Source organism: Trichomycterus rosablanca, chromosome 27, assembly GCF_030014385.1.
Source record: "Trichomycterus rosablanca isolate fTriRos1 chromosome 27, fTriRos1.hap1, whole genome shotgun sequence".
In the NCBI taxonomy this organism is placed as follows: domain Eukaryota; kingdom Metazoa; phylum Chordata; class Actinopteri; order Siluriformes; family Trichomycteridae; genus Trichomycterus; species Trichomycterus rosablanca.
Window position 1 is genome coordinate 3,187,632 of NC_086014.1, and position 26,627 is coordinate 3,214,258.

General features: G+C 38.5%; 1 protein-coding gene and 1 long non-coding RNA gene across 2 annotated transcripts; one reads left to right on the top strand and one right to left on the bottom strand.

Annotated features, from left to right (window-relative positions):
* Positions 1–1,828: 1,828 nt before the first annotated feature.
* slc12a4 (solute carrier family 12 member 4) lies at positions 1,829–25,624 on the top strand. The gene is made up of 24 exons (XM_062989370.1): positions 1,829–2,124; positions 14,638–14,732; positions 14,826–14,957; positions 15,349–15,495; positions 15,915–15,969; positions 16,267–16,397; positions 16,515–16,756; positions 16,977–17,191; positions 17,439–17,603; positions 17,737–17,835; positions 18,010–18,067; positions 18,206–18,380; positions 18,586–18,704; positions 18,995–19,093; positions 19,403–19,522; positions 19,631–19,735; positions 20,089–20,257; positions 20,345–20,540; positions 20,899–21,068; positions 21,934–22,065; positions 22,596–22,703; positions 22,811–22,998; positions 23,102–23,235; positions 23,922–25,624. Exons 1-24 carry the CDS (start codon positions 1,986–1,988, stop codon positions 24,011–24,013), a joined length of 3,285 nt encoding a protein of 1,094 aa, XP_062845440.1. The 5' UTR covers positions 1,829–1,985; the 3' UTR covers positions 24,014–25,624.
* LOC134303906 (uncharacterized) lies at positions 8,051–10,580 on the bottom strand. The gene is made up of 3 exons (XR_010007717.1): positions 10,476–10,580; positions 10,152–10,224; positions 8,051–8,409 (listed from the first exon to the last, which is right to left on the bottom strand). It is a non-coding gene; the product is annotated as an uncharacterized LOC134303906 (long non-coding RNA).
* Positions 25,625–26,627: the final 1,003 nt, after the last annotated feature.

Below are 26,627 nucleotides of genomic sequence, written 5' to 3' on the forward strand. Positions count from 1 at the left end.
ATACTTTAATTTTAGAAAGAATACTAGATCTTATTTCTCTTTTTCATGAGACAGTGTATGATTACTAGTAGGTGTGGTTTGGGCATTTATCTGCATTTACCTTCTTTCATGCACAATGCCGAGTTTGACATTTTATATCAGAACTGCTTGCATTCAGCAGTATAAAAGGACAACCTTTGACACTGATTCGTGGTCTTGACCCAGTGTCCCCTGTGCTGAAAGAAAATGTCGCACTGTATGCCCATAATTCACCAACAATTTCAAAGAAAAGAAATTGCATCACTTCCTGTAACATGGCAAAGGGTGAGACTAACCAAAGTTTACTACAACATAGTCAACTTCTTACTGTCTCTTAATGCCATCCATCACATAAGTAGCACAAATACAGACCAAGAGGTGATTATTTCACAACCGAGCCCTTTACCCAAGTGTCCCACATAGCAACCCAAATCAAATAAAAATCACTACATGAATCATATAGATGTTCTGGCACCAGGTATACTATAAAAGCAAGCTTGTGTTACTACATACAATCACAGATGGATGTCATTGTACCAAATATAAAATTTGGTGAGAAGGAAATAAAAGTACAGGTTTGTGTTAAACTTACAGGCTCCATTAAAGACAAATGTAGATAACACACAATAACATCCTAAATAATTTTCTTGTAGAAAGGCCTTTCCAAAAGAACAAAGCTGTAAAAAAAAAAACAGCTTTAAAGCTTATGGATTCTATGTAAATTTTTGCTGGGAGTAAGTAATCAAATGGTATACATAACCAGAAAAAACCATGTAAACAGTATGAGCATGCCAAATTCCAACAATTCGGACCATAAAGTACAGATGTATCTAAAAGAACTGCACAACCAAGGTGAATCTGGGTATTGCGTGAGTGTATATAAATGTAGACTTGTTTGTTATTAAGTAAAAGCTGAAAATTACAGTGAGCGTGCTCAGACGCTGCTCAGAACTCTAATCTTTTATCAGACATTAGCAAGCCAAGCCAAAATAAGCAGACACAAAAAGCTTAGTGACAATGACAGCATGACAAATAAAGGGCTTCTATGTTCAGTCTAGTTTTAAACAGTTATTAAAAACAAGAGGGACAAACATGTTTTGCACCACTTAAAACATCACAAAACTAAAGACTGATTTTCCAAATGTCATGTGGCACAAGCAACAACTTTTTGGTGTAGTTTAAGGAAGTCTGTAGAAGGTATTGTGTTAGAAGAATGACCAAGTGACCTCCTTGGTGCAATAAAAGGTCAGTAAACCTCCCATTAATGCAGTATGTTATTTATTTGGTATGAGGAGTTTTTTGGTAGTGCCTAATGCAAACCTAACACAACAAAGCTCAACAAATGACTATTGCCTTGCCAACTGCAGATTATTGTGCGAACTGTGTCCATTAATCCACAGTAAGCATTATGTTCCAGCGTGATGATCTGCCACTTAAGATAGACCTTTAAAACCCCAAATGTAACATTCAACTTCTTATCAGTGACCCAGTAGCACTGAAACTTGGTGAAACCGGTAAATCCTGATGCAGCTTTAATCTGTGTATAAGCATCAACTTTTCCCTAAAAGTTACCAACCAGCCAATGAGTGACATGACCAGCTGAAGGTTTCCCTCCCTGGCCTTTTATTAGCATCTGTATAGGTCTGTCATTGTTTCCGAGTCCTTCCCGGGTGTGATTCATGTTTTTGAGGGAGGAACTGAAGCATAGCTGAAGGGGAAAAAAAAGCAATGCAAGCACAGCAGCGGGACGGGGGCAGGGCCTGCTTTATTCGGGGCCCTGCAGACGGGGGCAGAGTTTGGGAAGCAGAGGGAGGGTGAATGGTAATGTAGTGAACTGGGAGGAAGTGAGCAAAGAGAAGAGGAATGTGCTTGGAAGTAGTACGCGTCAGCTGAGACCGCTACGTCCACTGTTACCTGTCCTCAAAAGGCAAGACAGATCAAGATACTGCTGTTTGGCAAATGAAAACATGCCTCATTTTACTGTGGTACCAGTGCAGGATGGCTCGCTCTCCAACTATGACAGCGTGGAGGGAATTAACTGTGTGGATTACAGAGACACAGGGCAAGATGGGTACCCAGGGCATGGAGACACAGTCAGCTCTGATGGTAAGTTCAAACAAACTTAAAGAAAGACGTTTGTGTGCCCAGTCAATGTGGAGAAATGGAAGCATCTATTAGATGAGAAATGTGTAGGATGCATCCACAAGTAAACAAAGCAAATTTCCAGCAGTGAGAATTTGACAGTTCACTTTCCCAAATCTTTCTGAACTTGCCTGTCATTTGGGGTTGTCATATGTTCAGAAAGATGAAAAGAATACTGAGAGGCATTCACATCTGTGGGCTTTCATGCCAACATGATTAGTGACATTAAAGGAACGGTCGAAAAGTGGGCGAAGTGAGAGGTGGTAGGAAGAGCAGAGTGGAAAGACGACAGGCCTCAAGTGGAACTTAACAAAAGATAGAAGTCTCGTTTTTCTTCATGCTGCCAACACTGTCTTACTTTCATTATATCTCTTATTCTGCACTTTTTTGGTCTGTCTTAGTCTTGTATGTATAAAGAAAGTATGGAAGGAATCACTGGTTAAGTTGCCAGAGGACAGAAAAGTAGCAGTAGGGTACCGTATGGCTTTCAGGATGCTGATTTTTAAAGATGTTTAGACATTAGTGTATGTACTGCATTCTCATTTTTCTGAATGACATTAAGAGCATGCTGTGCTGCATCTTTACCTGAAAATGTTTAAACATGGAAAAGACCCGTGTTCTTTTGAGCACCACATCATACGATCTACGTCTGGATACAAGATACATAAGATGCATTCAAAGAAGCCTGATTAAGCACAGACTAGTAAAAGACAAACCAGTCGTATGCAGGCATTCATGTCATAGCTAATACAGACCTTATAGAGCAGATCAGAAAAAGATTCAGCTAATGTATAAAGCAGTGCAATGCACATACAATAATAGTACAAGAGTGTCAGCAATGACTTCATGTGTGCTGGAGTAAGCACATGTTAACCCTTATCGCCCCTGAGGTTAGTATATGCTACAAATCAGTTAATAGATTGCAACTGCAAACAACCATACAGCAAGAAAAAAATAATTCACTCACACACACGACGCTTCTCTAATAATATTTGTAATTATTTAACCCTAACCCTAACCCTATTCTTTGTAACTAAGACTGAAGTAACACATTTTAAACAATTAAATACTTAGCTATTTCCTTTGAATTACAAAAAAAATTCTGAAAAGTAAATATTTCAATAGCCCTGAGCTAAACATATTACACACTCATGTTTTCAGAGAGTATAAAATAGTTTATCAGGCAGCCAAACAGAGTAAGGGTAATTACTCACTAATAGTATGAAATGCTAAAAACAAAGACAAGGAGCTTAGAAGCTTTATTTTTGTAATGGTCTCAAACTGTTTGTGTTGATAGAGCAAATTACAGAGGCAGAGTTATTTGTGTGGACAGAGCCTAAATGATGCATGTAAAATGACGCAGGTAAAAAAAACACACCCTTGATATCCATTAATTTTATGAAATATATACAGAATTTGTCATATGCAAAAATATGAAACATTTGGAATTTGGTCTGAACATTACTTGTAAAGGCACATTGTCAGCAAGGTCACCATTTAACTGAACTTATGGAAATATACTACACTTATAAATACCGTATACAGACTCTAACTGATCATAGTTCACTAATGTACAATGGGAATCTGTGGATGACAATTTCCTAGCTATGTTTTAACAGTAGACAAAAATAGAATAGTGTAAACCAAGTGTGCATATATTGCTTTGTAACGAAATTTGGCCCAAAGCTGCAGGGAAGGCTGATGTGTCAGTAGGAATGGGTGGGTACAGAGCTGACTTTGTTCCAGAGTGAACTGAACATTGCGCTGCTACCACTATACACTGCAAACATTGTGCATGATCAGGCCTGGAACAGCTACAGCAGCAGTAACTAAACTGTTTCATTCCATAGTCAAAACAGTCTGCTTTCACAAAACTGAACATTTGGATGGATTTAAATGAGTGAGTTTGAAGATGCAACAGTTAATGTTCAGACCAGTTTGTGTGTGTGATAGTAAAGTCAAGCTTTTACATCTGCTTGTAAAGAACATGTAATGGCAGTCTTTGGATTTAACTTTTCTACAACATTTAAGGACTCTCCTGTTTATAGAAAAATAATCTGGTGTACATACAGTGTATCACAAAAGTGAGTACACCCCTCACATTTCTGCAAATATTTCATTATATCTTTTCATGGGACAACACTATAGACATGAAACTTGGATATAATTTAGAGTAGTCAGTGTACAGCTTGTATAGCAGTGTAGATTTACTGTCTTCTGAAAATAACTCAACACACAGCCATTAATGTCTAAATAGCTGGTAACATAAGTGAGTACACCCCACAGTGAACATGTCCAAATTGTGCCCAAATGTGTCGTTGTCCCTCCCTGGTGTCATGTGTCAAGGTCCCAGGTATAAATGGGGAGCAGGGCTGTTAAATTTGGTGTTTTGGGTACAATTCTCTCATACTGGCCACTGGATATTCAACATGGCACCTCATGGCAAAGAACTCTCTGAGGATGTGAGAAATAGAATTGTTGCTCTCCACAAAGATGGCCTGGGCTATAAGAAGATTGCTAACACCCTGAAACTGAGCTACAGCATGGTGGCCAAGGTCATACAGCGGTTTTCCAGGACAGGTTCCACTCGGAACAGGCTTCGCCAGGGTCGACCAAAGAGGTTGAGTCCACGTGTTCGGCGTCATATCCAGAGGTTGGCTTTAAAAAATAGACACATGAGTGCTGCCAGCATTGCTGCAGAGGTTGAAGACGTGGGAGGTCAGCCTGTCAGTGCTCAGACCATACGCCGCACACTGCATCAACTCGGTCTGCATGGTCGTCATCCCAGAAGGAAGCTGACGCACAAGAAAGCCCGCAAACAGTTTGCTGAAGACAAGCAGTCCAAGAACATGGATTACTGGAATGCCCTGTGGTCTGACGAGACCAAGATAAACTTGTTTGGCTCAGATGGTGTCCAGCATGTGTGGCGGCGCCCTGGTGAGAAGTACCAAGACAACTGTATCTTGCCTACAGTCAAGCATGGTGGTGGTAGCATCATGGTCTTGGGCTGCATGAGTGTTGCTGGCACTGGGGAGCTGCAGTTCATTGAGGGAAACATGAATTCCAACATGTACTGTGACATTCTGAAACAGAGCATGATCCCCTCCCTTCGAAAACTGGGCCTCATGGCAGTTTTCCAACAGGATAACGACCCCAAACACAACCTCCAAGATGACAACTGCCTTGCTGAGGAAGCTGAAGGTAAAGGTGATGGACTAAACCCAATTGAGCACCTGTGGCGCATCCTCAAGTGGAAGGTGGAGGAGTTCAAGGTGTCTAACATCCACCAGCTCCGTGATGTCATCATGGAGGAGTGGATTCCAGTAGCAACCTGTGCAGCTCTGGTGAATTCCATGCCCAGGAGGGTTAAGGCAGTGCTGGATAATAATGGCGGTCACACAAAATATTGACACTTTGGGCACAATTTGGACATGTTCACTGTGGGGTGTACTCACTTATGTTGCCAGCTATTTAGACATTAATGGCTGTGTGTTGAGTTATTTTCAGAAGACAGTAAATCTACACTGCTATACAAGTTGTACACTGACTACTCTAAGTTATATCCAAGTTTTAGTTCTATAGTGTTGTCCCATGAAAAGATATAATGAAATATTTGCAGAAATGTGAGGGGTGTACTCACTTTTGTGATACACTGTACATCAAGTACTTACCCATTTAGAAGAACACTGGTCTATTTCACAGCTGTGAGGTTCATACAAACTAAATTCATCCTGTGTACAATTTCATATGCATGCAGAGCATTCTGATAAACACAAAGTCTCACATAAATATAATAAATCCTGTCCTAACTAGAACATTTAGTCACAAATGCAGTACTTGTCTAGCACAAAACCCAAACAAAGGTGAAGATAAATAATGAGGTGGCTACTTTACGGTCACATAATACAGAAAAAAGAAAACTGGACAGATTTGTCCAGCACATACACAAATTACAATGCTAAAAATAGACAAAGATTTAATAAAAGATTTGATTAAAGTCTTGGGAAGATTTTGCTTGAATAAAAGAACAGTTGAGCATAATTAACCACATTCAAATGGATTTTGTTTCACACACAACTATATTTAAACCAAAGTTGAAGAGCAAAGATTAAAGACCAGAAGAATGCTGGTCAAGATAGAGATCAACATTTAGGTGGCGTTTAACTGATTAGCAAAATATTGTGTACCTCCATCAAACGTTTTAGCATAAAAGTGTGAGCCACAGCTATTTTGTTAATCAGAGAAAAAAAATTAGCTAAAAGATGAACACCCTCACCCTAAAAGATGAAAAACCTGTACTATGAGCGGTAGCTGCCTGGCAATAGCGAAAACAGGCAATGCCTCTGGGCTTTCCCATCTTTCTGCATGATACAAAGATTTTATTATGAAATTAGTTTTTGGTGAAAGATCCGTCTCATCCAGTGACTTACCAGCTTGCTAATAAGATTGTAACCCAAGAAATAATTTAAAACAAAAATAACCAGTTAGAAAGTATTAAATGACTAATTATTGAAGGCCAGAAAAGCTAAAGCTCTATCTACAGTGCAGTAAGGTGAATATGAGATTTGAATGTATTTAAACAATAAAAAACAGATGGAAGTAACTACCATGACACATGGAACCAATAGCTGGAAACATTAACCATAAAAGAAATTGAGCACAAATAGAAAGAGACGGAGTAGAATTTTACTCACGGTTTTGCATAGAGATCCGTCTCTGAACGATGAATCACTGGTCCACCTGTTGAAGAAGCAGACAGGATTAAAAATGCACCTGTGTGGCGGCGCTTTTGTAGTTATTGCTTTTTAAAAAGCCAGACAGCTAGTTTAGTCAGGTGTGCACTAAATAATAAACACCAAGCCATAACAGGTTATGCTTAGCTTTGTCAAAAAAAACCCCCAAAACTCTACATACCACCACAGGTAAAGCTCTTCAACTCAAACATACACATGTACATGAACAGTTCATTATCACAACGATTACGTCAAACCATGCAGTGTGCAGCCAAAATACAAATCCTTGGTGATAGAATCTGGTGGCTAGAAGCCTAAGCACCACGACTTCCTGGCGTATAATCTTTAAATATCTATTAAATAAATACTTTGGAAAATAGGATTTAAAACATAATCTGGTATAACACCATGGTGTTAAAATGTTTTCTGTTCTTAATCAGCTTGAGTGTTCTGTGAGGCTCAAACACACCAGAAACATTTAAGCACCCTGGAGTTTGGGGGAATTAGGGTGATTATAATGACAAACATGAGTGAATACGAAAACACTAATTAATATTGTTTATATGTGCACAAATAATTACTTACACAATTTAAATAGCTATGCTCCAAAATTTACAACCACTACAAAAAAAAACACTAATGATGGCCACAATGAAAAGCAAAACAATTTTTAGTCAAACATGCTAGACTAACCCAATGTTTCTGGGGAAACTGGACCCACCTCAACTTTGGCCAGGATAAAGTGGTATTAAAATAAAAGGAAATTAAATAAAAGAAAAACAAATGATTGAGCATATCAGGGATATATTAAAATGTTGGGCCGATGAATAAGTGAATTTAAGGGTCAAATCCTTATGATCAGGTAGTTAAGTTGTTTAAGTTTAGAACAAGTCAGTTTGTTTACTGGAGCTTTGTTAGCAAATAAGCTAGCCAGTTGAACATACAACCACAAAGCAACTTTTCCCCTTGTTACATCCTATTTATCAAATGAAAGTGACAGCAAACTCGAACAATCTCCGTGTTCCTAATAAACAGCCCAGTAAGTTTAAACAGTATTTAACAATCCCAACACTGCTGCACCCAATATCTGATGAACTGCATATTGGACATCACACATTGACACTAAAGTAAAAAGTCATTAAAGCAAATTTTGCCAGTACAAATTTTATTGAACTTAATCCTGCCAATTTAAGTAATCAAAGCAGAACAACCAGTCGATGCCTGATGGTTATCAAAAGCAGCTGAACAAGTTGAAACATTACTATACATTAGATGTGACTTTTTGACCCAACAGATTACATTGTAGGACAGAACACAACTTTAATTGCATGCATACAACAGTTTAAAAACAGATTTTGATGTCACTAGGGTGAGACGTCACTGAACTGTTGCTTCCTCAGTAGAATTGTGTGAACAGACCAGTGAAGTGTCTTGAACAGCTGGCTTCCAAATGTGTTGAATCTTTTTCTCTGTGACATGACGCTGCAGTCTGGCACAGCCAGATCACTTCTTACTTCTGAAAGACAAAAATTCTGATTTTGCTGTTTGATCTAAAAGCAGTGAGGAATGTTTCACACAGCACCGTTAATGCGTTTAGACTTGTTAGTGCAGTTTGTTCATTTCTGTCCTGCAGCTGCACAGTAGGAGACGCCACGACCCAGGGTTCAAATATTTGTAGACTTTAATCTCTCTAATGAGACTTCTAGTACAGTACACAGAGTACAAACCAAAAACGTGTGTTTAACATGGTAGTTTGCTATTGGATTGTGTAGCCCTGTGTCACTGAAACACCTGGCACCTCCCAAAAACACTGGAAACAAAGCTGGAATGACCATGAACAGGCCACCAATCCTTTGCAGAGCACAACACAGACTACTTTAGTTTTCTTTTATTTCCCAAAAACATTAGGAAATAGAAAAGATCTGCTCTGAATTGCTGTGTGAGTAAATAAATGAATAGGTAAAAGTTCAGCGGCTTGCACAGGCTTGGAGTTCTCATTAGGGTCAATTCTCATAAGACGGATTATTGTTTTATAAGGGCTATATTAATTTCAGAATTTAGAACTGATAAATGCTTTTATAAAATATCTATGAATAAATGTGAAAGATAGTGCCGATAATCAAAGCCAATCTAATTCTAAGGAATAATAAATACTGTTAAATGTTAGCGTTCACCGTTAAAGTACTAATGAAAAAGGTAGCTCTGCCAAGTATTAAATTATGGGACTAATATTTTTTCACGTAGTATTTAACCGCTGTAAAGCAAAATGTGCAAATAAACTGGTAGGCAATTTTAACGTAGTACTGTGCTGACTACCAGGGGCGTAACTACAGGGGGGGGCAGGTGCACTGGGGCCCATGGCAGGAAGGGAAGGCCCATCCATGACTGAACTCAACCACCCATATATACTCACCCACTCAACCATATATATATATATAAAATTTGTTAAGGGGGCCTAATTTTTTTTTTTTTCCCCACTGGGGCCCATGAGCTCCAAGTTACGCCACTGTTGACTACTGATGGAGTCACCAAGTACATTGTGAGAAATGCCACTAGAGGGCAGTATTAAACCAAACTAACTCAAAATAAAGCAACAAAGCATGAGACCATAAAACATGCATTTATTAACTTTTTTATTTAACAATAACAGATATGTATTCAATACACATCTTACACAGAATGTGTTTTAATTTTATACACCATACTAAATACAGACACAGTGAGAGGAGCAAGTACAGGACATGTATCCATTCATCAAATACATTTACCCATTTTGTCTTTTATAGATGGCATAAAAATAAAGGTTTTTATTTACTGGTTCCGACTGCACGTCCCAAGTAGCAATTATAGTAAAGGCAAAAATATTAAACAATTAAAAAGAAAATGCAACAGAGGTAAAGCAAACAAACATCAATGTTAGTAAAACAGTTTATTTATCTGCAACAAACAACCGTAAGTATTGTTCCACCTCGGACAGATGCGTTACATAATAACATGTAAACACAGTAATAATGACCAGAGCCTGACCAGTGTAAAGTCCTTCACTCATTCATTCATTATAGTGTTTATACACTCACACTGCAGAGCTGAATGTTTGAGTTTTCCTTATTTTAAAAACAAACAGTACTAATAGTAAAATATTTTTAAAGAAACAAGCCATTGCATAATAAATATAAGTAAGGTATTACACAAACAACGCATTATATAATACATAAATAAGGTATTACACAAAATATTATGTTAATATCATTTCCTTACCTTTGTTGTTCCAGCGTTGAACTCATAACAGACACTAAACTCGTTGGTATTTGCTCATAACATGAACCTGCAGCTGAAATAAGACAGTTTGATTAATAAACTTTAAAAACCTTTATCTTTAACAACCACTGTGCAGCCAAACAGACAAACTTGGTTCATTAACGCTGAATTAACGTTCTGCTGCTAGCTGAGTAGCTAATCAATTAGCTAGCTAGCTAATAAGTTTGATCCGTTACCTGACAGGAACTATTACTGTACAGCTGATGAAGTATTATTTTATCACATTTAATGACATTACATTACATTACATTAAAATTACATTACCTCAGTCTTTTGTCGTCTTTTGTCGTCTTTTGTCGTCTTTTGCCGTCTTTTGTCCTCTTCTTTTTGTTTTATTTTCTTTTTCCTCACACGGACGGCAGGTGAAGTCTAATGAGAGCGCGAGAGGAGGGCAGGTGGTGTTACTGGAGGATGCCGGAAGGTGGCGCTCACACACCACTGGAAATATAATAACTTTTTAGATTAGATTAGATTTAACTTTATTGTCATTAGTGATGGGAATTTCGGCTCCTTTTAGAGAGCCGGTTCTTTTGGCTCGGCTCACTAAAAAGAGCCGGCTCTTTCGGCTCCCAAGTGGCTCCTTAGATTTTTTTGTTGCTTAAATTAATTTATTACCAAATTACATGTAAAATGAATTACTAATGTAAAAAAACATTGTATTAAATGTTTATTATTTAAATTGCTTTATTTATATACTCAACATGGAACGTTGAGTATATATGTTGGAGTGCTCCAACAATAAATTATAAAATACAAAAACAAAGACCCATCTCAATTAGACAAAAAGATCCGATTGTGTATATTATTTGTACATTTGCATCTAGAGTGGGACGGCATGGTGGCTAAGTGGTTGGCACTGTCGCCTCACGGCGAGAAGGTCCTGGGTTCGATCCCCAGGTGAAGAGCCCGGGTCTTTCCCGTGTCCGCGTGGTTTTCCTCCGGGTGCTCCGGTTTCCTCCCACAGTCCAAAGACATGCAAGTGAGGTGAATGTTCCTGTCATGAATGTAACCAAAGTGTAAAACGTGACGTTAAAATCCTAATAAACAAAACAAAATAAACAAGCATCTAGAGTGAAACAACACAACATCAACGAAGCATCACTCACACTCAACAAAATATACATGAAAATGTGCAAAACAAAAAGAAGATAGTTTAGTGAAGATTAGCATTCAGAAAAACCAAGGAGCTCATCTTTGATGGGTTGATCCTGTTTCTCCTTTCTGTTATGATCTGCTCTGTTAAAATAGATTCTCTCTGAGTGGACAGATACACAGTCTATGTGCCATCACATGTATAAGATGTGGGTAGACTGAGCACTTGGTCTCCCACCAGTGGGCCTGCACTTCTCTGTAAAAGGGGCTCCTCGAGTCCAAACTTTACTGTTTCCTCTCACTCATTTTCCTCACCTTTCCAGCGTGTAATGTCTGGCTGTGTAAGTTAATGCGTATATTTTTTGTAATTAATGTGTATTGGAACTGTGAGGGACTGAGCACCTGAGCATTTCACTCACCTTTCACACCTGTGTTAATGTGACGTGACAATAAAGTGATTTGATTTGTGTAAAGCGCTGAGTTCTCTCTCCCTCCTGTTCGTGTGCACGTTGTCTCTGTGTGTGTGTGTGTGTAACCCCGCCCCTCCTGCTCAGTGTAAACACACAAACGCCACCACGCATCTTGACCAATCACGTGCGGCTTTGACAGAAAAAACCCCCGGAAAAAAACGAATCGGCTCCCAATCAGGAGCCGGATCCCGTCGTTCACTTTGAAGAGCCGGCTCTTAGAGCCGGATCGTTCGCGACCGACCCATCACTAATTGTCATTACTTTTACCATGTACAAGTACAAGGCAACGAAAAGCAGTTTAGCATCTAACCAGAGGTGCAATAAGCAGAAAGTGCAGGACATACGGTATCTATGATATACATTATTTACAGTGGGTAAATAGCAGTGGTATGAACAAGATTGTTGATTATGAAGTTGAATATATTATTGAATGTACTATAAACAAGATATACAGCTAAAAACAATATACAGATTAAGGTGCAGATTAAGATTAAGGTGCTATGCAGGTTAAAGTGATACAGATAGATACATAATAGAGGAATGTATATATAAAACATGGTAAATAGATGTATACGGTATATATGGAATTTATGTACAAATGAGGTATGTACCAATTATATAACTATTTAATTTATTTAACTTTTTTCTTAACAAAGGTCCATTCTGTCCTCAGTCACAGTCTGTTCGAGTTCGGGACTGGGTATATGTACAGGGGTTGGACAAAATAACTGAAACACCTGGTTTTAGACCACAATAATTTATTAGTATGGTGTAGGGCCTCCTTTTGCGGCCAATACAGCGTCAATTCGTCTTGGAAATGACATATACAAGTCCTGCATAGTGGTCAGAGGGATTTTAAGCCATTCTTCTTGCAGGATAGTGGCCAGGTCACTACGTGATGCTGGTGGAGGAAAACGTTTCCTGACTCGCTTCTCCAAAACACCCCAAAGTGGCTGAATAATATTTAGATCTGGTGACTGTGCAGGCCAAGGGAGATGTTCAACTTCACTTTCATGTTCATCAAACCAATCTTTCACCAGTCTTGCTGTGTGTATTGGTGCATTGTCATCCTGATACACGGCACCGCCATTGGATGCACATGGTCCTCCAGAATGGTTCGGTAGTCCTTGGCAGTGACGTGCCCATCTAGCACAAGTATTGGGCCAAGGGAATGCAATGATATGGCAGCCCAAACCATCACTGATCCACCCCCATGCTTCACTCTGGGCATGCAACAGTCTGGGTGGTACGCTTCTTTGGGGCTTCTCCACACCGTAACTCTCCCGGATGTGGGGAAAACAGTAAAGGTGGACTCATCAGAGAACAATACATGTTCCAGATTGTCCACAGCCCCAGATTTGCGCTCCTTGCACCATTGAAACCGACGTTTGGCATTGGCACGAGTGACCAAAGGTTTGGCTATAGCAGCCCGGCCGTGTATATTGACCCTGTGGAGCTCCCGACGGACAGTTCTGGTGGAAACAGGAGAGTTGAGGTGCACATTTAATTCTGCCATGATTTGGGCAGCCGTGGTTTTATGTTCTTTGGATACAATCCGGGTTAGCACCCGAACATCCCTTTCAGACAGCTTCCTCTTGCGTCCACAGTTAATCCTGTTGGATGTGGTTTGTCCTTCTTGGTGGTATGCTGACATTACCCTGGATACCGTGGCTCTTGATACATCACAAAGACTTGCTGTCTTGGTCACAGATGCGCCAGCAAGACGTGCACCAACAATTTGTCCTCTTTTGAACTCTGGTATGTCACCCATAATGTTGTGTGCATTGCAATATTTTGAGCAAAACTGTGCTCTTACCCTGCTAATTGAACCTTCACACTCTGCTCTTACTGGTGCAATGTGCAATTAATGAAGATTGGCCACCAGACTGGTCCAATTTAGCCATGAAACCTCCCACACTAAAATGACAGGTGTTTCAGTTATTTTGTCCAACCCCTGTATGTATGTGGGACTTCTTAGTTTTAAACACTGTTTCATGTGTTGGTGTTGCTTTTGATTTATAAAAGTATTTTATTAAAACCAAATAGCAAATTTAGTAGTTAAAATGTTTCAAAACAAGATATTACAAGATATATTATTATATATAAACATTTAGTTTAAAAGACACATTTATGTAACATTGGAAAGTATATGTGTGTAAAAAAAAAAATGTTGAATTTGTAAATCTAAAAAGGATATACACACTGGACTTTTATTAAATATGGGGCTAGTTACATTTTCTTTCTTTACTGTGTTATGATATACAATTAATTGTGGTATAATGGTATCATTAACGAAGCCCAGCTGTTGACATCATGTTGACATCCTGTATAAACAAAAAGAACGCACACCCACAACTTAGTAAGGTAAAGCAAGGCACCATGAACGTTATATTTTGGCAACATAAAGCATACAGAACCTGATACGTACTTTTAGGGGATTCATGTACACTGACCAAAAGTATTTGGACACCCGACCATGAGCTTGTAAGACATCCTCCACATTAAAACATAGTGACCTCTATGTGATCTTTTCAGCTAGAACAGCCACACTTCTGAGAAGGCTTATCACAATACTTTGAAGTATGTCTGTGGGAATTTGTGCCTATTCGCTCAAAAGAGCTTTTGTATTGCTGGGCACTGATATCGGTCAAGAAAGCCTCAATTGTTGTTCCAGTTTATTCCAGAGCTGTTTAGTGAGCTGAGGTCATTTTATATTTCTTTGTCATGCACCACATGCATGTTTGTAGGGGTGGTCCTAATGTAGGCTTATCAGTGTACAGTGCATTTATATATACAAATTACAGTCCCTCTCTCTCTCTCTCTCTCTCTCTCTCTCTCTCTTTCTCTCTCTTTTACAATTTTAGGACCAAGCAATCACAAAGAAGACATTCCCTTCCTCAACAATACAGATTCTATAAAGAGAAATGCCTACTATGACAAGAACTTGGCATTGTTTGAGGTTATCTCCTTTTTAATTTGTACAGTTTCAACCTTTTAATAATTGTTGCCTCACTGTTACTCAACATTTCTTGTAATGAATTTTTGCCTATAGGAGGAACTGGACATTCGACCCAAAGTTTCATCCCTTCTTAGTCGCCTGGTCAGCTACACCAACATTACTCAGGGGGCAAAGGAGCATGAGGAGGCGGAAAATGCTGATGCTTCTAGGAGAAAAATGCCAAAGGTTTCAAATACACACAAAAACGTCATATATCTTAAGATCACTAAAAGACAGAACAAAAATAATTCTGTGTACACTCCATGGCCAAAAGTATGTACACTTTTTCGTTTAGTGGACTTTTCCAGCTACACTTGTTGCTGATGGCTGTATAAAATCAATTATACAGTTATGATAAATGAATGTAGCACTATTGCTATCAAATGTATATAGAGTATCTACTAACAGAAGCATCACAGTATCCCACACATTTCCATGTGACTAATCTGTAATTGCATCATTGAGGTGAATCACTGAATTTCTGCATGAACGATACTATGTTGTAATTTTTCTTTTTTCTTTTTTTAAAGTTCAAGCAATGATTGTAAACAGAATTGATTTTGCTTTCCTTTTATAGTCTCCGAACATGGGCACGCTGATGGGAGTGTACCTGCCATGCCTGCAAAATATATTCGGCGTTATCCTTTTCCTGCGTCTGACCTGGATTGTAGGCACAGCTGGAGTTGTTCAGTCCTTCCTTATTGTATTTATGTGCTGCTCCTGTGTAAGTTTATGCATATCATATCAATATTATTAGAAAAATCAGGCTAGAGATCAGATTTAATAATTTTGTAAAATCTTGTCTGTTAAGAAGGCAAGCAATCAAAATTCAAACACTACGGCATTTCCACCTCATATAAATATTTGCCATAATGCAGTCAATCCACCTTCTGTGTGTCAGTGTTTGGTGGTCCCCAGAACTCATAATGCCCTGAGGCACCCACACAAGAATGGGCCTTCCCTAAAATGTTTCCCTAAACTAATTTCCTTTATATGGTTATTTCAACTTGTTACCAATTGTTGTGGCTCTAACATTAATTCAAATGTTAGAATATCTGGATGTCTGGATATTTATCTCTTTATAGTATTTATATAACATATAATACTATTTCATGTTATTAATTCTATTTTGCTGTTTTACAGACCATGCTCACTGCAATATCAATGAGTGCTATTGCCACCAATGGCGTTGTCCCAGGTAATCCCAAAATAACTTTTTTGGTTAAGCATTTTCCCAAACACCTACAGAGTCATAAAGAGAGCTATGATATTTTTCTATCATAATATTTATATTTAAATAAAATATAAAAAGGTTTTTCTGTACCTGAAAGCAATTATTTAAACTTTTTAAAATGTCTCAGTCATGTAGCGTTATAAAGTTTTTAAACTATCACATATCAGTGGCTGTAGGTAAATAGAAGGATTTGCTTGGTTCACCATTATCATTAATGATGTATGTGTGTGTGTGTGTGTGTGTGTGTGGTCTGTTTTTCAGCTGGTGGAGCGTATTTTATGATTTCACGATCCCTAGGGCCTGAGTTTGGGGGTGCAGTGGGGCTTTGTTTCTACCTGGGTACCACCTTTGCTGCTGCCATGTACATCCTGGGTGCCATTGAAATATTTCTGGTGAGTCACGGTCTGTGTCTGGCTGAAATCTACCATAGATGCATATTACATAAATTATGAACTGAGCTAATGTACAAGCTGTGTGATATTTTTCACTCATTATTTTCCTTTCCACAGAAATATCTGGTGCCACAGGCGGCCATATTTCATGCCGTTGATGTCCATGCAGGGAACAGCGCCATGCTAAACAACATGAGAGTGTACGGCAGCATCTGCCTCAGTCTCATGGCTGTTGTTGTCTTTGTTGGGGTTAAATACGTGAACAAGCTTGCCTCGCTCTTCCTAGTCTGTGTCATTGTCTCTATTGTTTCCATCTATGCTGGGGCAGTAAAATCTATCTTCCAGCCGCCAGATTTCCCGTAAGTTTAATTAAGTGTCCCTCTTACCCCTTTAGACTATTCTTTCAGTGCAGCACTGTAGAAGTACAAAATGTTAGCTAATAAACAGAATGCCATGTTCTCAGAAATGTTTGTAGAAATGTCCTTCTGCATCATGTAGGAGATGCAATCCACCTCACAGCATACAGAATTGCAATGCTAAAAGAGCATTCTGTTATCATCATGTTTTTACCATTTTCAGGATCTGTATGCTGGGAAACAGGACGCTGGTGCGGGATCTTTTCGATGTGTGTGCAAAGACGGAAACTGTGGGGAATGAGACAACCCACACTAAACTTTGGATGAATTTCTGCAGCTCAGAGAATGGCAGCAGTGTGCACTGTGATGAGTACTTCGCCAAGAACAACGTGACTGAAATTCAGGGCATTCCTGGACTGGCCAGTGGAATTATCCGAGGTAGAGGAGTTACACATTGAACACATAGACGTCTCATCATGCATCTACTGCTATGAGTTGGTGCTTAATTAATAGAAGGTGGCCTCGATCAGTCTGAGGAACTCATGTATAAAAAGTTTTATTTAGGAATAACCTGGCAACCTTGAAAGCATAAGTGCATTATTTTTCACCTGTACAACACTGATTTAACTGCACTGTTATGTAAGTGTTTTTATAGTAGCAGGTTTTAAGTGTGTGTTTGTTGTAGAGAACATGTGGGGTGATTACATGGAGAAAGGACAAATTCTGGAGAAGCCCAGTCTGCCCTCGGAGGACGTCCATGGCTCCATGGAGTCTTTCGGCTTTTACGTATCTGCAGACATTGCAACTACCTTCACTCTACTTGTGGGAATCTTCTTTCCCTCAGCCACAGGTACTGCCAGTCTTACTGTAATGCAAATTTTAATTCTTTCCTACACCTATAAGAAAGACAGAAAAATGTAAAGCTATAATATGGATCGTTCTTATTATTTCTTTCTTGGTTTGTCTGTCTATCTTATTGTTAGGCATTATGGCTGGATCCAACAGATCAGGAGATCTGAGGGATGCTCAGAAGTCCATTCCTGTAGGGACGATACTGGCTATTACTACCACCTCTCTAGTCTGTATCCTTCCCATCAGCAAAATGATGCTTGTTCACTCATTTGTTATTATATACGGCATGTGGAAGCGTGTGGTGGGGCTAGTGGTGTAAAACAATGAATCCAAAAGACAGAATCTGATAGGAACCTTGAGCACCAGCTTTTTTTTTTTTTTCTTTCCTGAATTACTGTTGCCAGATTTCAGTTCAGTGGTTCTGTTCGGGGCCTGTATCGAAGGAGTGGTTCTCAGAGACAAGTAAGCACTCACTTAAACATATAATCAGAAATTTCAACCATATATTTATTTGAATATATATTTAGCATGTGTTTATATGCAAAAATGTAATACTGTCAGTCACAATTTAATACACATTTTTAATTTGTATTTGTGCAGATTTGGGGATGCAGTTAATAAAAACCTGGTAGTTGGTACGCTCTCCTGGCCCTCGCCTTGGGTCATCGTGATTGGTTCATTCTTCTCCACAGTGGGGGCAGGTCTACAGTCCCTGACTGGAGCACCACGCCTCCTGCAAGCCATCGCTAAAGACAACATCATTCCTTTTCTCAGAGTAAGAATCTCATACCTCTATCTGTAAGCCAAGAACAAAAACTCGAAGCTACAGCATTTACAGCCTCACTTAAACTGGACATCAGAAGACTGGAAAAACGATTTCTCTCTCTTTCTCTCTACACACACATGTATATTTAAGACAAATAAAAATAGAACAGTACACTTTGAATTATTGTGTATGTGTGTGTCTGTTTTACCCCTAGATGTTTGGGCACAGCAAAGCAAATGGGGAACCTACATGGGCACTGCTGCTTACGGCTATTATTGCAGAGCTGGGAATCCTGATCGCCTCACTGGATTTGGTGGCTCCTATTCTCTCCATGTGAGAACACACTGCACATCTACTTTATAGACAAAATGTATAAAAACTGACAGGCCAATGTTTTATCCAGTTTTTCTCAGAAGACTCAGTATCCGGTTACAACAAAATTGCTTGAAATGGATACCACTAAGATCTTGAGCTAACTAGCGCTGAGGGCGAGGCAGAGAAAGGATTTTTGAATTTTCTGTCACTATATGAAGAAGAAGAATCCAAAACAATGATTTCTTATTCCTGTATTACATTCTCCTAGCATTTATTTACATCTGACTTATGTTATGTTCTGCTAACAGGTTCTTCCTGATGTGTTACCTGTTTGTTAATTTGGCCTGTGCTGTACAAACTCTCCTGAGAACGCCCAACTGGAGGCCGCGGTTTAAATACTATCACTGGTGAGTATACATGCAGTGTTTGGTATACTGGTTCTGTGGGTATTTTCTTCCTTAATAAGATATGCTATCAAATGGTTTCTAGATTGGGCTATAATCATGATAATCTTGAAGATACATCTCTGGGCATCCCATTTAGATTTTAAAAATTAATTTCATGTAGTTCACATCTTTAAGGTTGCAGGCTTTTTTCTCTGTAAAGGTGGAGTATTTATGTACTGCATGCACCAGAAGACTTGGCATGATTAATATTAAGTTTGGCATACTTTGCTGAGGTAGTACTATACCCAGTGGCCTTTCTGTCTTTTTCAGGACCCTGTCTTTCCTAGGTATGAGTATGTGTCTGGCCCTCATGTTCATCTCCTCCTGGTACTATGCCATAGTAGCGATGGCCATTGCTGGCATGATCTACAAATACATAGAATATCAAGGGTGAGTGACCACTAACAGAACAGTTTGAACAAAGCTATTAAAGTTACCTTAAATCCATTGTGGAACTGAGTCTCAAGCCAATATTTATATGCTCTCTCTCTCTCTCAGGGCAGAGAAGGAGTGGGGGGATGGAATCCGCGGTCTGTCATTGAGTGCTGCTCGATACGCTCTCCTTCGTTTGGAAGCTGGACCACCCCACACCAAAAACTGGAGGTTTGTTACATGATATTTTAACTAGAACAAGCGACAGACAGGTTAACGTTTGCTAAACCAACCAACAAACCCACATCATGCCAGTTCTGCCCAACTTTTAAAACAGGGAAACATTGCCACAATAAACAGCCAATTCAGCTACCTACCTATTTAAGAGCAAATATTAGGTTGCATCCCAAATCATATTTAACCCACTAAAAAGTGTGTCAAAATATCAGAAAGGTAAGAAAGGCGTTGACCATTTAAAGAACCTGGGGAGACAAATTAGTCCCTAAAATATGCACACAAGACTCAAGAGGATGTGTGTTTTACAGTGGCTTTGAATTAAGAGAATTTTTTGATTATTTTTGCAGACCACAGTTGCTGGTACTGCTAAAGCTGGATGAAGATCTTCACGTGAAATATCCCAGAATGCTAACATTTGCCTCACAGCTAAAGGCAGGAAAGGGTCTCACAATTGTGGGGTCAGTAATCCAGGGCAACTTCCTGGACGGCTACGGAGAGGCACAGGCCTCAGAACAGGTAACGTTAGCACCAAGGTTGTAACTGATTGACTTGAAATGTGAGTATCCAGATTGTCCAGATGTATGTTGCTCTTTTACTTCTCAGGCAATAAAGAACATGATGGAGATTGAAAGAGTAAAGGGCTTCTGCCAGGTGGTGGTGGCTTCGAAGGTGCGCGAAGGAGTTGCCCATCTTATTCAGTCTTGTGGTTTAGGTGGGATGAAGCACAACACGGTGGTTATGGGTTGGCCTTATGGCTGGAGACAAAGCGAGGACCCTCGTGCCTGGAAAACTTTTATTAGTAAGTGTCTTTATGTATTTTTTAAACTGACAGGGAAGTGCTCGGTTGGTGCAGCAGTCTGTTACACTGAAACAGCGTGTTCCAGTTCTCACCTTTCACATTTGATTTTATCAGGGCATTAAAAGTGGATTTCAGCCCAAGAAATGAATTGTCCACATGTTCTTCATACAAAGTGTCCATAGCAAACATGTCCTTGCTGACTGGGTTATTTAGGGGAAGGAGTAAATAAAAATTGTGAACAATATTTGACATTTTAAAGCATATGAGAATGCCTGATATTTCAGTTCTTTTTTCTCAGTTGTCTCAAAATATATGTGTTCTTGTATATTTATCACTGTGTTATTTTTTTCAATCATAGATACAGTTCGGTGTACCACAGCTGCCCACCTGGCACTAATGGTGCCTAAGAATGTCTCATTCTACCCCAGTAACCATGAGCGCTTCACTGATGGCCACATCGACGTGTGGTGGATAGTCCACGATGGAGGAATGCTCATGCTGCTACCATTTCTCCTCAAACAGCACAAGGTTCAAACTTGATTGTATGTTACACACCAGCCTAGGGTATATGTGTATCTCAGGCACCAAAGTTACACACACTAGTTTCACACTGAAGTAAGCTTCACAATCACAAATTTATTTGCAATAGACAAAATATACATTCAAAACGAGCCGTCTCTCCAGGGGTAAGCAAGGCCAAAATAATAAACAAAACCCACTCTGACTTTAAACCCAAAACAAAAAGACAGGCCTCCATCCTGACTCCCTAACTAAACACAAAACCAGGAGAAAAGGGTGACAAACAAAAAGACACTTACCCTCTTTCAGCACTTCTGAACCCACATAAACACCACACTCAATATTTACAGTAATTTACTCAGAAAAGTGATCACATCTATAATTTACTATACTTAAACTGTATAATATATATAATATTTTGCACCTCACTAATTCACTAAGAAATACACACAACTACACAATTCACAACACTACACAGCAACCACTCACACTAATCTGCTCAGTCTCTGTCTGTCTGTCTCTCTGTCTGTCTGTCTGTCTCTCTCTCTCACTCTCACACACACACACACACACACAACCTACACAGCAGCCGTAACACTGTATAAAAACTTTCAGTGGAATTAGTGTACAAAGTGCAATAGGGTCCAAAATAGGAATGACAAGAGGTTTTATTTAAACTAATAATGAGAGTCACATTTATTTATTACTACTAATTTTCCACAGTTGCCTTATATATTTTACTCCTACATAGCTACGTGTTTTTCCCTTTTTTTAAACATTTATAAAGATATTTACCATGTGTAAGTTATGTGTAGTTATCTTTATACCATTAAACTGATTCTGTATTAAATCAAACTCTTATCTTGTGATTCAGGTCTGGCGCAAGTGTAAAATGCGCATTTTTACTGTGGCCCAGATGGATGATAACAGCATTCAGATGAAGAAAGATCTGGCAACCTTCCTATACCAGCTCCGATTAGAAGCAGAGGTGGAGGTGGTGGAAATGGTACATAAAACACCAATATAAATATAATTGAAGTGTAAATGCTTTGGTCATTATCAAGACATGGTGGCATATTTTTTTTTCTAAATGCACCCACTTTGAATATGCAAACTTTTCCTGTGAACGCTTGAACGCCTGAAGCGTCAGCATGTCACAATGCGTCACAATGATTAACTTGTTTGCACACGGGATGCCACAGGGGATTCCTCGTAACTGCTGTAATTATGACCTATGCTGGCTGGTTGGGATAAGTGTGTGATTCTCCGTGTGTGATACGGATCTCCATATGAACCCTCCTCGTGCAGGTGAAAAGAAGCAGTCGGCTGCTGCTCAGGTGTCTGAGGGGGCGTGTTAGTCATGGCTCTCCTCGGTCAGGAGTGGAGGTCTGCAGCATTAGTGGAAGTAAAATGTGATTGAGTAATAGAAAATGATTCAATTGGGAGGAAACACTGGGGGGGGGGGGGTGTCTTAAAAAAGAAACTTGAAGTCAAACCCCTCATTAAAATAACACTTTTATTTTGTTGTTATTGTAGCATGATAGCGACATATCTGCATATACATACGAGAGAACACTAATGATGGAGCAGAGATCTCAGATGCTGAGACAGATGAGACTCTCATCTGCTGAAAGGAACAGAGAGGTGTGCTCATTATCTTCATTTCCTCTATAAAACCCTATTGTTTTCCCCAAGAAATGACCTATGGCCAGAAATAATTTATTGGATTATTATTTGATGGCTCCCCTTAGGCTCAGCTAGTAAAGGACAGACACTCACTTATTCGAATGGGCAGTTTGTACTCTGATGAAGAAGAGGAAATTCTAGACATCATGCCTGAGAAGATCCAGATGACTTGGACCAAAGATAAGCTGGATGCAGAAAGACGGAACCGTAACAATGCTCCAGAAAACTTCCGAGAACTTATTAGTCTTAAACCGTGAGTATAGACACCAGAGCACACATAAATCCAGTTCCAAAATATCACTACAGAGTGGAGATTATTCTGTTAATCTTATTTCTGTGTGTGTGTGTGTTTGTAGGGATCAGTCTAATGTACGAAGAATGCACACAGCAGTCAAGCTCAATGAGGTTATAGTAAACAAGTCCCATGATGCCAGACTGGTGTTGCTCAACATGCCTGGACCTCCACGCAATGCTGAAGGTGACGAGAACTGTATCCTTGTGTAACAGACTTTGACCACTTTAACAGGGTTTGACCACTGGTGGGTTATTTTTAATGTCAGCTTTAAAATGACCCAGAGCAGGAAATTTCAGCTCTGCAAGACCAGCTTCCTGTTTTATTTAACAGGCAGAGGCTTACAGTCAAAAGTGAAAATACATTCATAAGTGTGTGTGTCATGACAGTCTTGGGGTTTTTATTTAAAAACTTTCACACTTTGATATACATATTAACATACGTTAGATTAAATCTTGTTTTACCGCTGCAACACTTGAGCACCCAAAGAAACAAACATGATCATTTCCACACACGTGCTTACTCACTTTTCAGTAGTGACAAATTCTACGAAATGTAAAATTCATGTAAAATGCAAAATTCAACGTTACACAAATCGTTCTGGTGATTGTATGATTTGTAAAATTCAAATAGATAAAAATTTACATTTATGTTCACTAGTGATCTCAGATATTTTGCTCCATTGTAAGTAATGTATAAATTAATATTATTTTATATATTATGTATATTATATTAATAAATATTATACATTACATATTTTTACATACGTAAACCTTTTCTAAACTGGTACAGGAAACATGGCTAAGATTTCCGATCCACCCAACTCATTCTTCACGTAGTGCATCATCTTGACTCTGTATGGTCCCTAACTGAAGCTTTTTCAGATATGGAGTTCCTGGAGGTGTTGACTGAAGGTCTTGAAAGAGTGCTGCTTGTCAGAGGTGGAGGACGGGAAGTTATAACCATCTACTCATAAAACATACGTCTCACATTCCTGCCCTAAACATTTATATACACACAGTAGGGAAAGTAATCAACCACTTGCTTTTATATTTTATATACATTGAAACATGCATGTATAGGATAAACTAAAATATTTTTTAAGGAAACTGACTGTATTTTAAAGTGATTGGCAGTATGTAGACATCACAGATAAATAATATTAGACCACTGCTGTGAAGCTGTGTTGGTAAATTGAGGTGTACTAACCTAATGAGCTTTCTGAAAAGCAGTGCTACCGACCTGACCGGGCGGTTCAACAAGCTCAATTGGGTGTGTGAGTAATTAAAGGAAGGATGGGGTTTTTTCTTGTGGCTGCTGTGACGTGCGACCTCTTGGACTTGTCTGGGTACTGGGAACGTCACATGTAGCTTAGCATGACGTGGTAAAGCTTTTCGAGGGAATCCACTACTGGTAGGTGCTAAGGAGCAGCCAGCAGTGACTGTGTGCACATCAGAGGGGGCTGGTTGTCTGCAGCTCTCACTGGCCAGTATAATTAGATTTAGGAAATGGAATTGACTAGATTGGATATATAGATAAATGTCAGAAAGAGATGTTCAGTCATTTAACATGGATATATGTACTGAAAGTATAAGAAATAACAATACAAGTGTATTTGTTTGCCCTCGCTGTATATCTACAGTTTTAATGCAGGATTTCAGCACAGACTTGCATTCTTTTTATATTTATATCTCTTTATATTACAATGTAGATTAGGGATCTAGTTTAAATTACAACACAGACACACAACTTTCCTAGTGCCATCCATCCGTACACAGTACAGCATTTAAACTCCCACTGTGTCTCCTCCTAATTAACTGATATCAGCTCAAACCTCATTCAACACAAACCATGTCATTTTCCATCACTAATCATGAAAAACATCTTAAAGAGGTATAAAACCACAGTAAACAGGAAATTCTATAAACGTCTATACAGAGAAATAGTACTGCATCTATTTCCTTCAACTCTTCAGAGAACTGCAGATAGTGTTAAGCTGCTGTGTCTGTGCTGTCCCATGGTGGATGAGATGCACAACACTACAAAATTATTACAACACAAAAACATATCCAACAACACACGAAAAACTCCACAACGTACCACCACACACACAAAGCAACAATTAAAATGCTTTTTACAAGAAAAATGCTCCATGACTGTGGCCAGAAACAGTGCTGTCAGAGACAATTAAACTACATACTTAGTATCCAAAAATATACTACAAAATGTACACCAAACTAATTTTATTTTACTGCTCATAGTTGCATTTTATTTATTTTCATATTTATTTGCTTGTATTTTTCTTTAGCTGGAAAGCATCAAGGTGTAGATAATAGTTAAATTAGGAACAATATGTTCAGTTGAGTGAAGAGTTAATTTTAATAACTTTTTGTACTTGACTTTGATATTTGAATAAGAATTTAGTTGAATTTTGTAAATTAAATGCCTTTTTATACAAATATGCATCCAGACAGCTCACACTCGTAGCTCATTTGCTTTTGGAGAAGCTATTTTTTATTTCTGGGAACTTGGTGACTTTACTGACGAATACTTCTGTATTAATGAAAAGCACAAATAAAGAATATATAAAAACCAAATTCTGAAGTTTGTATTAATGCTGCCTATAGGTCAGTGCACATTCAGTCACAAAATGTGGGGAAAAACATCAATCTGATATGTTTACGTCCAATTTAGAATTTGTCTTAAATGTCACAAAATGAGAAAAAAATAAATTTACTGTTGTAAAATATTGAAGTACCAAAACTGTTAATGTACAGGAACCTTACTGTAGACTTTGTGTAACTCCACAACTATCAAACAGATGTTCAGTGGCATAAAAACTTTATAAATATCTCTCCAGATTATTTTGGCTACTGCTTGTTTACAGTCGGTTTTCTAGCAGTGACATGTAGAAAGTACAACACTCACCCCCCCTTGAGACTCTGTAAATGCAAAGTCTCAGTAATAGCTTGGAACTCAGGCAGCCCAAATCATGTCATTTTTCATCAGTAATCATACATACAATCTTAAATGTGTAAAAAACATTTTTAATATATTCTGTTTTATTTTTAGTTACCATTAACTACGATTACCTTTAACTACTTATAACTGGCTTGACCTGATGATAATAACAGCCCTTACACAAATGCTTGCATGCTTATAATGTTCTTCTTTTAGATGCTATACATATATACAGACAGTAATATCAAATAGAAATAAATAGCAAGTAAAAAACAATAAAATAATATAATTAAAAATAATGTATAACATAAGAATTAAATATGTGCAAGTATTGAATTTACTAACCCCATAACAGAGCTGAAAAACATCAAAAGTAAAACATTAAGTATTTGATCCAGGATACATTTAGAAAAGGTGAAATTTAGAATAGAATAGAATATTTTTGCTAAATATGCCTACGCTTATAATATACTGATATGAAGTGCTAAAGTGTATAAAAAAAGTCATAAAGTCCCAAATGTGTCTAATAAAGTGCATACACAACCACACATTCACACTTTCTTCTTCTAAGAAAGGGGGGAACATTTTTCTTCATCACACAGAATAAAGCTGCTTTTAGTGCTACTGCT

Bases quoted from the DNA above. Each gene is read 5' to 3' on its own strand.
- slc12a4 (XM_062989370.1), top strand. From the start codon at position 1,986: ATGCCTCATTTTACTGTGGTACCAGTGCAGGATGGCTCGCTCTCCAAC. The intron at 17,192-17,438 runs GTAGAGGAGTTA...TGTTTGTTGTAG, and splicing joins GGCCAGTGGAATTATCCGAG to AGAACATGTGGGGTGATTAC. The intron at 18,705-18,994 runs GTGAGAACACAC...TTCTGCTAACAG, and splicing joins GTGGCTCCTATTCTCTCCAT to GTTCTTCCTGATGTGTTACC.